Genomic DNA, 18,468 nt, shown 5'->3' with positions numbered 1-18,468 from the left:
GATTATATAGTTTTATGTACTTTAATAATGAAGGTTTGTAAAGCAAGGCCACTTTTGACTCACAAACTAAGTGCTCAGCCAGACTGAAAAACAGGAAGTTAGTGTAGAAATATACAAGCATATTAATAAATACAGGAAGCCAGAAAGAAAAGATGAACTTGTGCCATATAAGGAGTTGTTGAAACTGTGTGATGTGTAAAGTACCAAAATAACACCTATATGAGACACATTTTTAGATTCTAATGTTAGAGATCCTGCAACTGGCGAGACCTCTTCCCTCTGACCCCTCCTCAAACCCTCAAACCCTCCTACCCACCTCGACATACAAACTCTGTGTGGCTTCACGTGTTCTGTTGATGTTTACATGATCGAAATAACTTGAACACAAACAAACAGAGAGGAAGACCGCACCGGAAGGAAAAAACTACAAGTCCCAGCATCCTCTGTGTTTAGGGAGCAGCAGTGAAAGTGAAAGTATTGAGCCTCCGTTCAGAGCAGCAGGAGGACGAAGGTGGAGGTGACGCAGGTGAGTGTTTACATGAATATGTTTCTTCTTATGACATAAAATAATTCCACGCTGTTCGTGTCTGTGGGTGAAATGTGAGGCCGGTCGGCTCCTCTGAGCGCTGGTTTCCTGTAAGTAGAGAGGAAGTGAGTTTAGCTGAGCCTCCGTTTAGTGTGAGAGAGCAGGAGGAGAGTGAGAGCTGTGCTGAGGCAGGGTGAGTGTTAACACCGCTCTGACATTACTGTGTCTCTGTGGCGGGAACAACAGGCTCCGTCAGTGGAGGCAAAAATAATCAGACTTTGGTTTTTCAAAGGAAACAACTTTATGTCGGAAGTTCCCGCACGCTCATTGGATAACGATGTGTCAATCTCGAGCTATTAGCCAATGAGCGTGCGGATTCACAGAAAGACCCGCCTTCATCACGGGACTTTAAAAACTACAATGGCGACAGAAACTCCGTGAGTGGAGTTCAGGGTGACGTTATGAAACTGTGACGTTTGAGCCACTTCCTGTTCTCAGTCCCAGCGTCCTGATCACCGAGGTTTCTGTTGCTCTGATATCTGATATTGATTATATTGGTAAACAGGCTGTAGCATAAACATCAAACACAGCTGAAGCGGTTTTCCGATGGTTGGCTTCAAATGATCCGTCGGTTTGAAACGTAAAAACAATTTAAAAATAGGTGAAGCTGTTGCAGGGTGAGTGTTAACACCAGGACTTTAGAGGGAAGAAGAGTCACAGCTCAGCATGTTGTTGACAGGTTGTTGTTCAATCTGGGGAAGACATCTGAATCATTGTAGGGGGAATGGCTTTCACTAGTGATGGCCAAATGAAGCTTTCTGAAGCACTGAAGCTTGTATTGAAAAACGGTTCATTACTCGAAGCTTTTCAACACAGTCCTCTCCGGTGACATCTGGTGGTGAAAATTTTGAAGAGCAGCTTGAATCTGCAAAATAAAACGGACAGCTCAAGCATCACTGCTCACTCAAGAGTGGAGTTCTCTCCGATATTGGGCCACCGTTCCGTTGCTTTGAACATGTAATTGGTTTTGTTTTCTCGATTGGGGGGCTGGAAAAAATGTAATGCGTATCTGCGTAATACATTTTGATCAATAAACTTTCCCTATTTAAACATGCACTATGGTGTGGCCTTTCTTTGCTCATAACTCCTTGATGTTGGTAAATACAATAAGCAGTGTTGGGAAGGTTACTTTTAAAATGTATTCCATTACAGAATACAGAATACATGCCCCAAAATGTATTCTGTAACGTATTCCGTTACGTTACTCAATGAGAGTAACGTATTCTGAATACTTTGGATTACTTAATATATTATCATGCTTTTTACAACAACGTGAATGTACTATTGCTGTGTGATTTATTACTATTACTGAAGGTCCGCGACTCCGAACTGTAGTAAAGGGACCTCTGACTAATACGGCGGGGTCCCTGTCGGCTCGTAGCCGAAAAATAGCTTTACTTTGTTGTGTGGGTCAATTTTTCTTGCGAGAGACAGAGAGAGGCGTTGAAAGGCTGCTCTAACGGAACTTATTGTTTTCGGAGGAAAACAGGAACACTGTGTACAGTCGAGTCTTAATAGCTTACTTACAACTGGGCTCGTCAGGCTCTCTTCTTGGCTGCAGTGGTTATTATTATATTTACATGTTTCCAGCTCCCGTTTTTCCTCGACGACAACTCGTACCTTTCCACTCGCCTTTTTCTCCCTCCTCGCGCTCACAGACCCATAGCATGTATGGCAGTCCATTCTCCCTGCAACACGGACTACACTGCCCATGATGCTGCATTCTTTAGAGCTATGCTTGTAGCATTCTGCCTGTTAGCTTAGCACAACAACAACAACGAAAAGGCGCTCTCTCACCCAGGAAACACACAGTCGCAGAAAGAGAGAGAGAGCGTCGCCCTGTAACCATGGCAACCGTAACGCTGCCGCCTGGAACAACAGAACGTAGCTGTCAAACAAAACCCAAACAGTCCTGACCCGCGACAATATGAAACAGGAAAGTACCGCAGTGTAATCCATTTATTTCAACAAAGTAACTGTATTCTGAATACCACCTTTTTAAACGGTAACTGTAACGGAATACAGTTACTCATATTTTGTATTTTAAATACGTAACGGCGGTACATGTATTCCGTTACTCCCCAACACTGACAATAAGTGAGCAATATATATAATATACATATGATAATGCACAGCACATTATGGAGTATGCCCCTGCTGTGGAGTCCTGCCTCCATCTACTTGTCGTTTAATCACTGGACAGCTGGACAGGTTCATACAAAATATTAGATTAGGCCAATTGTCCTATACATATTTTTGACCTAGGGGTGGGATTGATTGTGAACTGGAAAGGGAAAATGCTTAGGGGGCTGAGTACGGCTGCATCGTTACTGATTTGTAGAATCATTTTGATTCGATACAGGATCCGATTCAATTTGATTGGAATCTGGAAAGTTTTTCCTCAGTCAGAAATATTACAATTCTAATCATTTAACAGTAGCCTATATATCCATAATTTCGTATCTATTAAAAGAAAGCTGACACATGTGAGACTTAATTAGAGATGTAAACAGAGAGTTATGAAACCTGCAGCTGCAGAAGCCAGCGAAGAAAAAAGAGGCAAACACAGCGCAGACCCGCCGACACATCAAAATCTGATTCTGACGCGTCGGGTCCGCGCTCTGTGTTTACGTTTGTATGCAGAATCCGTAAACCTGCTCCCAGTTACTGTTTTAGCTGCATGGTGTTTGACGACATGTTGTGAGGTTTAACCTGAGATGTTGGCGTTTCAGGCATAATAACGTTAATTTACAAATCGACACCGGATTGTAATGAATCAATATCACTTTATTCAATTTAGTATGGATTGTAATCAGAAAAGCGATAATCAAAACCCACCCCTAATCAAGAACTTGCAAAGTAAAAACATGATCTATGTAAGGTAGCCCTTTTGTTATTTACATTTAAAAGAGGATTAGTGTTACTGTGCGCTGGCTGAGTCGGTTTCTTTTCTTAGAAATAGTTTCTCCTGCCCTGGAGAAAATCCACTTGCATGGAACAGAAGAGGCTGTGGAGTGCAGGAACTACACTGCAAGCTGGTAGATATGCAGGTATTCCTGGGTCCTGCAGACTATCACCTAAAAACAATAAACAAAATGATTTTCTAAACTGTAGCAATGTAATGTACGTATAGTGTCAAATACATTTTTGTAGTCTTCATCAGCTTTAATTCACATGGAAGTGTTCCTGAAGTCATATGCTGTAATGATATTTACATTATGAAAACATGATTTTGGACATTTCAGGTTTTTCACTTCGGCAGATAAAATGAATTGAGCAAAATCAACTCAAAATATTTCCACACGCCAGAACGTCCTCTCTTCCTCGCTGGCTCCATATCTGTCAGTGGAATGATCACCTCTTCGCTCTCTGTCACCATCAACACACTCCACGAATCCCGTGGATGATTCACTTCCTTATATCCGTTTGAATCAGGTACCGAAGCAGTTACGTGCGTAATGAAGCTTCGGACGTCACTGGTCACTTGACTTTTGCCAAACGAAGCAAGCCTCGACACAGTGCTTCTGAACCAGTGTGTTGTTTTTTTCGACACACGCTCCGGAGCGTCAGCTTCAAGCGGGCCATCACTAGCTTTCACAACTTTAATGAATTTACTCTGAGTACATGATATGCCGTAATTATCTATGAATTTGTTATATGTTAACACATTTCCGTCATTGTCTAAAAGGTGTAAAACCGCCCAAATGCCATGATCCATCCAATCCTTATAAAAGATGGATTTTCTTTTATCGTATACATCTGTTGTTCCAAATCAAATTTGTATGTGGAGAAAAAATATGCTTGTATATCATTTTCCAGTACTGGAGAACCTGTTTGTGAAAATTGGATAATTTAATTTGGAAATTTCAAAGTCGCACTTTATAAGAAATTCAATGCCACCCAGCTTCTCCAAAATTACTTTGGGGAAATAAAACCAAATACTGTTTGAAATATTTATGAAAGATTGCAACCATTTGAGTTTGATAGAACCATCATTGCTTCAAAATCTATCGCATTCAAACCTCCTTCTTCAAATGACTTCACTATATCTTTCTTCCTAACATAATGTTGCTCGTTTCTCCAAATGTAATTGAAATTAATTCGATTTATATTATTGATTAGACTATTGGAAACATATAACCATTGTGATGGATAAATCAATCCAGAGATACCTTCTGTTTTAGTAAGCAAGACACGTCCAAAGATGGAGAGGTGTCTTTGTAGCCAGCTGTTTAAAATCTTTTTAGATTTCTGGGTAATATGCTCAAAATTTAGATTTTCTCTATTATTTGTGTTCTTTGACATTATAATACCCAAATATTTAATGTCAGTTTTAATAGCTACTAGGTCACAATCATGAATAGTTAATTATTCCCATTTTTTAATATTCAGGTACAAACCAGAAGCCTTTGAGAAAAATAGGGTAGAGCTTTTAAAATAAAAGGATGTTCGACCGTATCAAATGCCTTATAAAAGTCTACAAAAAGAATCACACCATCATCTTCAATTAAGTGATTAGAATCCAGTAGATCTAACACAATCTAATATTATTGGTCGTAGATTATCGATTAGTCTTAAGTAAGTTTAATTGAGTTAAACTTAAAGAAATCCAGACGCTTTTCTTGGACTGTTGGTTTCAGTGTTTAGTCTCATTCACACACTCCCTCAGACTCTTCACACACACTGATTTGCTGACATAAACACACTCCTGTGTGCTCTCTTGGCTTCACACACACACTGAGGACCATCTACAGACTGTGAGCTCCGTCTTCTTTGTCTTTGGAGCCGAACTCTGACAAAGTTAGGAACAAAACTTTCTCCAGCGTGTGAACTTTCCTCCTAGACTCAGTCTGAGCAGTCAGACCACATATTTCTAAAGCAGCACATGAAGGTGTGGCTCACACACACACAGGTGAAGGAAACAGCTGCAGTATTAAAAACTGCTTCACTGTCTACAAATACATGAACTGAATGTTTCTTTCAGGCTTGTTTATCCTCCATTACAGTCCTGCATTCAGAGCATTACTTCTGTTATATTAGTACATGTATTTTATTCTGATGAACACATGAAACTCTGAGCTGGATTGAATCCATTGGATCAGAGTCCAGGACTCAGACTAAACACACTGAATGTGTCCTGAGCTCGGCCGCTGTTCCACAGTAACTCCTGTCAGAGTCACTGTTACTGAGTTAGCTTAGCTAGCAGGGCAGCTAGCAGTTAGAGTACGAACTCTGTAAGCAGTCAGCTCGGTCCTGGACATGGTTACTGACATAAAGCTGCTCTCTGCAGCCATGTTTGACCTGCTGCTTTGTAGGACTACAGTAATGGAGGATTTGGAGGCTGAACTCGGCTCTGTGACACTTTTTGTAGTGAACTGATGAAAGCTGCGTCTCAGATAGATGTTAGTCCAACACATCAGACACGACCTCTGCAGCTCTCAGTTGATGTGCACATGAATGATTTGTGTTTCCTCTGCAGGTGAAGGTAGAAAGTGTGTGTGAGCTGATGTGAATTGAGCAGCATGGATCAGTGTGAGGACAGAGAGGAGGGAGTCCCTCCCTCTAAAAGCACTCTGTGTGGGGAACATGAGAGCCAGACCAAAGCTCAGAGGTGAGATGACCATCTCTAACTGTCCATGACTCTTCTCCATGTCACAGCTCAGCACTCACATCACTGCTCCATCATTATTCACAGGAACCAGCCTGGACCTCCACCCAGAAGTGTGTCCTGTAAGAGTGACGTGTCTAAAGATGACTTCATTGATTTCAAAGTCTCTGCTGCAGAGAGGTGAGCTGTTAGTAACAAGAACTCTCTGATTTAAATGATTTTGATGTTTCCTGGTTTCTAAAATGCATCTCTGTAGCAGAGCAGTGTCTCCAAGGACACACAGGCTCAGCTGTAACTGTCAGTTTATCTGGTTTAAGACACATTTGGACTCAATTGGCTGTTTTTAACTATGTATTTTAATCAGAGGTGTAAATTCAGACCTCACACATCTGGATCCTAAACTATGATAGAAACGGCTGCTAGCAGTGGGTAGTTTGACTTTGATACGCTGCTCTAGAAAGCAAACAAAGGTTTGTGCAGCTCCTCTTCAGAAAAGTGTTCAGAGAGCAGCTGCTGTATTAGACAAAGGCTCGTCGTGTGAGCCCAGATGTGTGTAACAGCTGGATGAAGGAGAACCATCACAGGCACGTCTCCATCCCGCCTTTATTAATGAACTTCCTGTTGCTTGCAGATGACAGGAACACAAAGTGTTTGTGCCACGTGATGCTGCAGGATTTGTTAACATGTCCATGATGGTAACATCTCCTCATCTAACTGCAAACACATGAGCGCTCCTAACGGCAGCTATCACAGCCACACAGGCAGACTGTGTCTCACTGTTGCATTCAGGGACATTTGTTTTCCTGTAAAAAGCTGAACTCTAATCTAAGAGGACTGTTGCTGACAGGAAGCAGCTGCATTATCTGCAGTCTATGTGATCACAGCTGCTTCAATCACTTTATCAGAGAATTGATCATTGAATAAAACATGTTTGTGTCTGCAGAGGTCAGAGGTCACAGTCTGCAGGATCCAGCTGTCCGTCTGTGAGGAGTGACTGGTCCAAAGATTACCCTCCAGAGTTCAGTGCTGAACCTGAACCAACGAGGTCAGAGACCTGTGATGACTCCTTTACATGTTTGTGTTTTCCTGGATAAATATGACCAAAGATTCATTAAAAAGATAAAAATATTAGACTTTGTCCTGTAGCGCTGTGTGGCAGGCAGGATTGGACCCAAACACAACAGGATGAAGTCAAAGAGGCAGCTTTATTTCAGCTGTGAACATGCAAACAGCAGAAATAAGGAAACATAACTGTAGGTTTGCAGTGAATGAAGCCTCAGCTCGACGCTCCACTTTGTCCCTCTTTTCCTTCTCCAAACAGCCACATCAGGAGTCTCTGATGGAACTTTAAAATATTTAATTACAAATGTCCAAAGATGGGTTCAGGATACCTGAATCCACAGTTATTAAAGCTAAAATAGTTCACAGGGTTTGGACTTTGTTAGGTGACGAGAGAACATCAAAGTGTTTTTTATCTTTAAACAGTATTTTTATCACTTCAGTTGCTCTCACAGCCCTGTTTGTTATTTTAGTAAGTAAGTAAGTAAAGTTTATTTATTAAGCGCTTTTCATAGACAGGTAGTCACAAAGTGCTGCACACAGAGATTAAAATAAACAGTACGATAAATAGCAAAATGCACAATATACACAATATAGAGTTTAAATGTAAATGAAAAATATAAAAATGTAAACAGCATTGGTCAACAGAAAGCTTGTTTAAACAGTAAAGTTTTTAACTGTTTTTTAAAGGATTCCACAGAGTCAACCAAACGTAGTTGTAGAGGTAGACTGTTCCACAGCCTTGGTGCCACAGACTGAAAGGCTCCGCCCCCTTTCGTCTTCACACGTGTTCTGGGAGCAACCAACAAACTCTGAGTCTGTGAGCGGAGACAGCGAGCAGCAGTGTATTTAGTGAGAAGCTTGGATAAATAATCTGGGGCCATTTAGTGCTCTGTACGTTAAAACAATCATTTAAAACGAATTCTAAAATCTATTGGGAGCCAATGTAAAGAACATAAAATAGGAGTGATGTGAGCTCGCTGGGTAGAGCGAGTTAGTAGTCTGGCTGCTGCGTTTTGTACAGCTTGGAGGCGAGAAAGAGATGATTTATCCAAGCTGGTAAACAGGGAATTACAATAATCTAAACGCGATGACACAAATGCATGGACAATTTTTTCCAGTTCAGCTAAGGAGACCATATGTCGCAGTTTAGAAATATTCCTTAAATGAAAGAACCAGGAACGAGACAGAGACTTTACATGTGAGTCAAGGCCCAAAGAAGAGTCAAATATTATTCCAAGATTTCGAATATTTGGCTCAGCAGAAGAACAGAAAGGGGCAACAACTTGACTGATTTTAGAATATAGATCAGGAGGAGCTATGATCATGGTCTCTGTCTTGTTCTAACAAGGTAATTGTTAGAAAGCCAATCAGAGATTTGAGTTAAAGCCTGGACTAGGGTGGACAGCCTATCCAGCTGATGAGGCTTAACCAGAGCTCTTATGTTTCACTCAGTGCTCCCACCAAACACCTTGGAGGACACATTAGTGTGATTTAGATTTCATTGGTGCAAACACCAGTCACACAAGCTAACCCATGGAGGCAGCAGCAGGCTTTGTGTTTGGTAAAGTCTGCTGGCTTAAACTAAGAGAGTTTAGTTTGTTAGCACAAAGAGCTGTCAGCTAAAGCCCCGAATGCACTTTGAATACAGATGAACTGAGAAAAACACTTTAAATACAGCAAACAGTCAAACTGACAACATCTTTTTCTGCTGATCATCCACAGCAGTACGTTTAGCATTCATGCTAGCAGCAGGCTATGACTGTTAGGGTTGCCAACCGTCCCTTAAAAAACGGAATCGTCCCGTATTTCGAAACAAAAGTACACGTCCCGTATTGAGCTAATAAGGGACGCACTTTGTCCCGTATTGAGCTAATAAGGGACGCACTTTGTCCCGTAATACAGTGAGAATCAAAAGTAGTCTATAAATGTTAATGGAATTAACGCTTTGTTTGAAAGCATAATTCCAGCCCCTCTCCTGCTTTGTGACCAATGAGCTGACAGCACACTTATGACAATTCGAGTATGACAATTCAGATTACCGCTCATCTCATTGGTCAAGGAAAGGTCGCTTGCGGAGAAAATACCGGAAGACAACAGATGACCACAACAAGAAGCATGGCCAACAGGGAAACAAACGCCGACACTGCGGTGCAAGTCTCGGACGACAGTACACCTAAAGATGGGCAGACACTGTGTGATTTTTTCAGTCACGTTATTCAGCTCCTGCTCAAACTGCACGATTGACTCGCAGGGGTTAGAAGTTGGTAGGTCACGATGCAGGTCTCACACTATACCGCCCGATGCTCTGATGCGACCTGAGTGCTCACACTGTGCCTCCATAAAATGAAGGTTATAACAGAAAATCTGTCGCTCTCTCTGTCTTTCACTCACACAGACACACAAACCACCACCATCAACTTTGCTAAATTGCTAATGAAAAACATTAATCAGGCAGCTGTGATTGAGCAGCAGTGTAAATCCAACTATTTTCACGGTTGTTGTGGTCGTGATCATTTTGTGATGCCACATCGAAAAGGCTCGGATGAGCTTTCCAAAGTTCTACAAGTTGTGCCTCCATCGCTTGTGTCCAGATCACACGCTGCACAGCCGTGCTGCTCCGTCTTTTTCACCGACGTTTACGTGTTTGCGCGTGAGCAGTGTGAACGGCTCACGAGCGATTGATGATCGGGAGCTGCTCGAGGTGTTAATCGCTTCTCGTTACCCCACGTATACTACACGATGCACGATGAAGGCCAAAATCGGGCCGATCACCAAATCGGTCGCACGACTCAAAAATCGTCTCAAAATGGGCCAAACATCGCACAGTGTGAGCCCAGCATTAGAGCAGCAATGTTTGTTCCCCTCAGAGAAAGAAAAAAGGCTGCAAAAGTACAGGGAGGAATGGGAAAAGGGAAACACCTGGCTGGAAAAGGTCACCATAACACCTATAAAGCGCACTGCACTGTGTGCCGGCGCACTTTTTCCATAGGCATGCTTCTAATGGTGGGGGCACATGAAGAACATGAGGGGCGTGAAAGCTCGGGGAACCCTTAACCAATTTTTTGTCCACCAGGCCACGGCAGAAGCAGATATGGTATGTAAACACTAGGGGTGCAACGATATTCGTATCGATATTGAACCGTTCGATACAGTGCTTTCGGTTCGGTACGCATATGTATCGAACAATACAACATTTGTAATTTATTTTATCAACTTTCCTTCTGACGATGCTGTCTGTGTTGAGCGCTCAGTGAATCTGCGTTCGACTACTCCGCCTAGGCTGCACTGTCCAGCGCAGATCCACTGAGCGCTCAACACAGACAGCATAGTCAGAAGGAAGAGCGCAGGGCAAGCTAGCAAGACAGAAGTTAAGCTCTCCTTGCAAGATGGACCTCCCCCACCCTCATTCAGATCTGGCGTTTGGAATTATTTTGGTTTTCATGTGACGTATGACCCTGAAGGTAAGCGAGTCATGGACTAAAGTAAAACAGTATGTTGGATGTGCCACGCAATGCTTAATTACATGGGTGGGAACTAGTGTGTTAGCGCAGTTAGCTCGTTAACGTGTTGGCCGTCTAGCCCCATGCACGGGGCGATCGGCGGTAGCTCGTTAACGGAGATTTGCTGTGTTGTGGCGTTAAGGTCATTTCAACGACATTAACCTGAAAGCACTAGTGGGAACACAACGAATATGACTGCACATTTACACCGACATCATCCTAGTGCAAAGACAAGTGGAAGCAGACAAAAAAAAGCAAGCATGCTACTAACTTTAGCCGAGTCATTTAGACAGCTGTTAGCACATGATCCTCCTATGCTGCTGAGAATATAGCCCAGAAGAAGCGGATAGTATAGCTTTTATTTTGGAAAGAGACATTTCTCTGTAATAAACTCTCTTTTCCAAAGATGAGTGATTCCTCAATCAGATACAGGGCTCGCAAAATCGCTAGCCCGACGTCCTGGAGCTAGCGATTTTTCCAGTCGGGCTACCAAAATCTATCTCTTCCCTGCCCGTCGGGCTATTGTAGGAAGGAAAAAGCTTTCAGAAATGTAGCTGGGTAATTATGTCATTGGCATCGGTGAGCCACTATCAATATGTGACATATTGAAATCGCGTTTGAATTTGCGCTTGTTTTTTTGCTTTCACTTTGCAATCGCGCAAACTGTGTATAGAGAGCGACAGCACTGATCTGTGAGTGATGATAATTTGTGCACCAATTCCTCTGACATCGTCTTCGATCGTGGCTCAAGAGTTGGGAGTTCGCCTTGTAATCGGAAGGTTGCCGGTTCGAGCCCCGGCTTGGACAGTCTCGGTCGTTGTGTCCTTGGGCAAGACACTTCACCCGTTGCCTACTGGTGGTGGTCAGAGGGCCCGGTGGCGCCAGTGTCCGGCAGCCTCGCCTCTGTCAGTGCGCCCCAGGGTGGCTGTGGCTACATTGTAGCTTGCCATCACCAGTGTGTGAATGTGTGTGTGAATGGGTGGATGACAGGTTGTGTAAAGCGCTTTGGGGTCCTTAGGGACTAGAAAAGCGCTATACAAATACAGGCCATTTACCATTTATTAATTGTTAGCTTACTATGCAAACATGACAAGTGAAATCTCACGCAGCAAGCTTAAACATGTGAGAGGTTGATCGCGCAGAGAATCGCTGAGCTTATGTGAGTGCGTGTGTAAAAGCAGCAGGATATATATTTGACTACGATGACCTGGATGACTGAGAACCTTCACAGACAGATATATATTTTAGTTCTGCTGAGCCAAATAAGACAGGTCAGGGTGAAGAAGTGACAGCCAAAGAAAAGCTTACCACAAAACGGAGAAGTTATGACAAATCAGACTATAAGGCAAAAAGAAAGTGCAGCTTCATGGTTTCATGGACAAAATAATTTCTGTGGCTGCAATATGATGAGCTAAATAACCAGGGCTGCACATAAGTGGTCCGCAGGTGCGCATTCGCTGTCAAAATAAAAAACACGCACAAGGGTTAGGGTTAAATTTAAAAACTGTACTTTTGAGTTAAAATATATATTTATAATTTTAATAAATGACAAATTAAAAAGGCATGAACATTTTTTTTGTATCGAAAAAATATCGAACTGTGACACCAAAGTATCGAACCAAACCGAACCGTGAATTTTGTGTATCGTTGCACCCCTAGTAAACACTGGTTTGTTTTTTAAACCCTCTGGTTAAGGTTAATATGGGCATGTGCAGTGAATATCAGCGTTATGTGGCCAGAAGTGTGATAATATAATTTATTTTGTGTAATAAACAACTGCAAGGATAGATGATTACAACAAATAGATGACTAATACATAAAAGTAATACATAGATGAATAATGATGATGAGTTATGATGTGCAATCATGGGAACAAGTGGGTTTACAAACAGGAGCAGCTGATTAGCTTTAGAAAAGCTGAAATAATACCTCAACTGAAGCCAATTGTACTAAATGCACTAAATGTGCACAGTTACAAGAATATTTTTCGTTCTATTGTTTTCTATTAATTTATATAATTTTAAGTTAAGCAGGACAGAGTTCTTTTAAAGAAAGATTTACTTATATTCTCAAAAGTTAAGCATGACAGGCTTCTGTTTAAGAAAGAGACCTGTTTTACTGTGTTAATGTTGTCATTTTGAGCTAAAAATAAATGGCCAAATGATCATTTGTTTCTCATATGGTCATATCACAAAGAATATGCATCTGCTTAAATCAAATTCAAGTCAAATGGTTAAAAAATAATTTCACACACACAAAAAAGAGCTACCACACTGGGAAGGGTGAAGACAACTAGGTTGCCCGGCCCTGGCCACGAGGTGCCCCTTATTTATTTTTCAGGGAGTTGGCAACCCTAATGACTGTCCACTGAGCACCAACACAGGTAGGAGTGAGCAGTGATGAAGCAGGACTGTGGGCAAGTTTGAGCTACAATCCTATTGGCTTCTCAGTTTCTCCAAAGAAAAGGGGAAAAATTCTTGGTGTTGTGAAGATGTGAGTTGGTCTTGTTGTCGTGGGGCTGGAAGGATGCTGGCAGTGAGAGGCTTTTCATACAGTGTTCAGTAACAGAATGAGAAGAAAGCCACTGCACATGAAACAAGGTGCTCGTAGTGTTTGTTTACTGTGTTTGTGCCACAATGTCAGATCAGTTGTAGATTCACATGCAGACTTGTCCAGTGAAACCAGTGGAAGTACTGCAGTACAGAGCAAAGACTAAGCAAGCCAGGAGAGCTCTCCAACTTTCTGAAAGTATCAGGATATTTGAGTGATAAGAAAAAGTGGATCATGCAACAATGTCCCTCAGCACACAAAACAATCAAAGCAGAATAAATATAATGTTTTAGATCAAACACTTACAGGGACCTGAAGAGAGAGAACCAACAAAATGTCATGGCTAACAGAGGAACTCAAGCACAGACTGAGTTCTGACAAACAAAAAGGTGACAGTTTATTTACCAAAGGGGTGAACCACAGTGCTCTATATATGTACAGTGAGTTGGGGAGGGGGTCCAGGATTCCAGGGAAAAGAGGGAAGGGAGTCCACTCTCACTCCTCTTCAGTCACTCTTGTCCTGCTCTCCACTCACACAGCCACACACGGGAGTCACAGGTAAGCGTCTGTAACCAGGTCCGGGGAAATATTTACTCAAAGTATACTCAAAGTTAACCCAACTGGTGAATTTAGAGAGAGATTTCTTAGCAAAGAGCTGAGATCATGAACACGGGAGGGTCAATGTCCCAGCGACAAACTGCTCCATGCCGCAGCGTTAAATGGTTACCGGTAAGCCCAGGTGAGTCAGCAACAGGTGGTGTAATCATCATAACTGGGTGGACCAAGAGCGAGAGGCCATTACAAGCTCCACCCAGGCAGGCAAAACGCTAGCAGGAGAGAGCAAAACATAAAACCTGAAAAGCCATCATGAGCCAGCCAGAGAGACACAGAGTTTATACTAGAAGAGAAACCTGCTCATCTTCATCATGTTTGTTTAAACAGAGAAAATCAGAAGTCTCTGTGTGTCAGACCACGGCTCTACACGGACACTTCTAAGCTGCTTCAGAGTGAACTGACCCAGATAATCTGCCCACTGCGGCTGTAAAACAGTGAAAGTCATAACTGTCTCTCTGATGGAAAGCTTTTATTGTGAAGTCAGGAAGTCTGCAGGAAGTGTTGAGTTTGTATTCATCACTCAGTGTTTAATAAGACAGGCAGACAGGAAGAGCAGCTCATTAGTGTTGATGAAATCAAAGGAACTGTGAGGAACTGCAGTTTGGTCACATCTGGATGTTTTTCACTGACAGTAAATGTTTTAGTGATGAAGAAATGTGTTCACAGAGAGAGGAAGAGGAAGAGGAGTGGTGTTTGTGAGGAGGAGCAGCTGTCCTGCTGTGCTTTGTGTCAGGACGTCCTGAAGGATCCAGTCTCTACCAGCTGTGGACACTGGTTCTGCAGACAGTGCATCTCCTCATACTGGGACCAGTCTGCTTCATCAGGAGACTCCTCCTGTCCCCAGTGTGGAGAAAGATCCAGAAGCAGAGCTGGACTGCAGACAGCCAGTCAGAGCAGCTGTGTACAAAGTAAGACTGAACATCTGTCTGCTGATGGACTCATTTCTGAAAACTGGACTTCTTGTGTTGTTCAGACATTGAAGAGTTTTCTTTCTCTTTAGTCTCATTGTTTTTCTTTCTTTCAGCAGATGTTGGTCTGCAGGAGGTTTTAGATGAACATAAGATCAGTCTGAGGAGGAGATGTGAACGTGTGACTGAAGGAAGTGATGAAACAGGAAGTAGAACCCTCCTCAACAGGATCTACACTGAGCTCTACATCACAGAGGGACAGAGTGAAGAGGTTCATACCCAACATGAGGTGAGGCAGCTGGAGACAGCTTCCAAGATGGACGCCCTCCATGACGCTCCAATCAGGTGCCAGGACATCTTTAAAGCCTTACCTGACCAACAGAGACCCATCAGAGTGGTTCTGACCAACGGCGTGGCTGGTGTTGGAAAAACCTTCTCAGTGCAGAAGTTCACTCTGGACTGGGCAGAGGGCTTGGAGAACCAACATGTCAGTGTGGTGGTTCTGCTTTCATTCAGGGAGCTGAACCTGATCAGAGATGAGCAGTACAGTCTTCTGGAGCTGCTCCATGTTTTCCATCCAACATTACAGAAGGTCACAGCAGAGAAGCTGGCTGTCTCTCAGCTTTTGTTCATCTTTGACGGCCTGGATGAAAGCAGACTTTCATTGGATTTCACCAACAGGAAGCTGCTGTCTGATGTCACACAGAAGTCATCAGTCAGCCAGCTGCTGACAAACCTCATCCAGGGGAATCTGCTTCCCTCGGCTCTCGTCTGGATAACTTCCCGACCTGCAGCAGCCAATCAGATCCCTCCTACATGTGTTGACAGGCTAACAGAAGTACGAGGCTTCACTGACGCCCAGAAGGAGGAGTACTTCAGGAGGAGTGTCAGTGATGAAGAGCTGTCCAGCAGAATCATCTCCCACATGAAGACATCCAGGAGCCTCCACATCATGTGTAGTATCCCAGTCTTCTGCTGGATCACTGCTACAGTTCTGGAGCACATTTTGACTACAGAGCAGAGAGGAGAGCTGCCCAAGACCCTGACTGACATGTACTCACACTTCCTGCTGGTTCAGACAAAGAGGAAGAAGAACAAGTACCATGAGGGACGTGAGACGAGTCCACAGGAGCTGACGGAGGCTGACAGGGAAGTTCTTCTGAAGCTGGGGAGGCTGGCGTTTGAACATCTGGAGAAAGGAAACATCATGTTCTACCAAGAAGACCTGGAGCAGTGTGGTCTGGATGTGACAGAGGCCTCGGTGTACTCAGGAGTTTGTACAGAGATCTTCAAAAGAGAGTGTGTGATCTTCCAGAAACCAGTCTACTGCTTTGTTCATCTGAGCATTCAGGAGTTTCTGGCTGCTGTCTACATGTTCCACTGTCACACCACCAGGAAGACAGAGGTGCTGGAGAACTTCTTGGGACAAAAATACAACGAGTCCTCTCTGGATGATTTCCTTAAACGAGCCATGGAGAAATCCCTCCAGAGTAAAAATGGCCACCTGGACCTGTTTGTTCGCTTCCTTCATGGCCTCTGTCTGGAGTCCAACCAGAGACTCTTAGTAGGTCTGCTGGGTCAGACAGAGATCAGTCCAGGAACCATCCAGAGAGTCATCAACAACCTGAAGAAGATGAACAGTGATGAAATCTCTCCTGACAGAAGCATCAACATCTTCCACTGTCTGATGGAGATGAACGACCTCTCAGTACATCAGGAGATCCAAGAGTTCCTGAAGTCAGAGAACAGATCAGAGAAGAAACTCTCTGAGATCCAGTGCTCAGCTCTGGCCTTCATGCTGCAGATGTCAGAGGAGGTTCTGGATGAGTTTGACCTGCTGAAGTACAACACATCAGAGCAGGGACGACTGAGACTGATTCCAGCTGTGAGGAACTGCAGAAAGGCTGGGTGAGTCCAGATGTGATCATTAACATCATTGATCAGTGTAGGTTAGTAGTTTAATTTTGAAAATAAAATCAGATTGTAAGCAGAAAGTGTTTGTGTCCGTACGCTGCAACCTTCCACACCATTCCTTTATTGTACAGACTCAGCAGCAGCTCCATGGATCCCAAATCCAAGAGTGGAGAACAGATTTGAAGTGTGTCACATCCATGCAGTCACAGCTGTTTCCACCATGTTTCCACTGATATTAATCCTGTTCAATGACACGTTTCATATCAGTGAATATGTTCTTTAGGACGTCCACTGACATGTTTAAGTGTCCTGCTGGAAATCACTCAAATCATCCATGAAATCCATGAAAAATCCTTTTAGTGTTTCTAACTTCACCCTCTGTCCTCTCTCTCTCTCCATCCTCCTCACTGCTTCTTTCACTGATAATCACAAACATCGTATTCAGCTACAAAATAACACAATAATATCATCTGATGATCATTATTATAAGAGCAGGATCCATATTTGATATCAGAGTAACACACTGCTTGGTTATGTGCAGTCATCATCAGTGACTGTGGGTCAAACAGAAGCTCTCTGATTGGTTGCTGACCTTGGTCACCTGTCCACTCTCACCTGTTTGTGTTTGCTCTCTCTGTGCTGTCTCCATCCTCTCTCTCCTTTCTCTCCCTCTCTGTCTTTGTACGTCACTCAGGTCCAATGGAAACAGTGACATTTACAAACCAATCAAAGACAAACTGATCCATGTCAGGTTATAACAATATTCAAAGTGAATACAGGCTGCTGCTGGACACAGACAGGTAACATCATTTTGACTTGCTGTCACCTGGATCTGGACTCATAAACACTGAAGCCCTGAACAGGAATACAAATCATTTTCTGCCAACTAGCGACACAGCAGCAGATAATGGCTCAGAAAGCTAAAATGAGCCAATCATTTCTGTGTTTAGTTCCCCTGAAATCAGATCTGATATCAGCAGCTCTGAGTTCATTCATCATTATTGTCCAGTGATGAGATTTCTGCTCCGTTTGGTAACAGTCAGCAGGTTTTTCCTGCGTGTGGACGTGAACAGTCGTACCTGACAGCAGGTAGCAAACAGAGATCATCTTTCCAGCTGGAACTCTTCACTGAGCTGAACTCATTCAAAATGTTCTGGAGTCAAAACAGGAAACAGTCCAAATGTGTGTCTTCACTCTGACTCTGGATCAGATCTCAGTGACAGACTGTGGACATTATGGAAGCCTAAATGTGACACCATCTTCCTCCTTCATCTGCAGATTAAAGCCAAACAAAGATTCTCATTAAAAGTCTGCAGGTCTGAGAGAGACTCAATCGTTGTGTCATGTCAAACACAGTAAGAGGAGCTGAAGCACAGATGTGAAGAGCAGATTCATCAGATTATGACCTCACTCTGTTTTGTCTTCATATACATTCAGTCTCTGTTTATAATGCAGATTTTCTGCTTTTATAATAACACATTTTATATTTTCTATCATCACAGACTGACTTGGTGTGGACTCTCAGAGTCTCACTGTGAAGTTGTGGCCTCAGCTCTGAAGTCCAACCCCTCCCATCTGACAGAGCTGAACATGAGTGGAAACCAAAACCTGCAGGATTCAGGTGTGAAGCTTCTGTGTGCTGGACTGGAGAGTCCAAACTGTGGACTGGAGACTCTGAGGTGAGTTCACTGACTGCGGCTGTTGTTGTTTTTCTATATTTCAGGT

The 18,468-nt window shown here is 43.1% G+C and overlaps 2 protein-coding genes across 2 annotated transcripts in view; both read left to right on the top strand.

Annotated features, from left to right (window-relative positions):
* LOC146577396 (NACHT, LRR and PYD domains-containing protein 12-like) overlaps positions 1 to 18,468 on the top strand; it is a 99,076-nt gene that overhangs the window by 66,009 nt on the left and 14,599 nt on the right. The gene's annotated exons all lie outside the window — the stretch shown is intronic.
* LOC146577397 (protein NLRC3-like) lies at positions 475 to 18,426 on the top strand. The gene is made up of 7 exons (XM_085254047.1): positions 475 to 526; positions 6,066 to 6,197; positions 6,282 to 6,374; positions 7,138 to 7,239; positions 14,594 to 14,829; positions 14,946 to 16,737; positions 18,246 to 18,426. The coding sequence occupies exons 2-7, from the start codon at positions 6,109 to 6,111 to the stop codon at positions 18,424 to 18,426; spliced, it is 2,493 nt and encodes an 830-aa protein (XP_085110173.1). The 5' UTR covers positions 475 to 526; positions 6,066 to 6,108.

Source organism: Mchenga conophoros, linkage group LG3, assembly GCF_057382185.1.
Source record: "Mchenga conophoros isolate Kocher_MC1m ecotype Shallow Benthic linkage group LG3, M_conophoros_male_GT1.1, whole genome shotgun sequence".
In the NCBI taxonomy this organism is placed as follows: domain Eukaryota; kingdom Metazoa; phylum Chordata; class Actinopteri; order Cichliformes; family Cichlidae; genus Mchenga; species Mchenga conophoros.
This window is presented reverse-complemented; position numbering and strand designations above follow the sequence as displayed.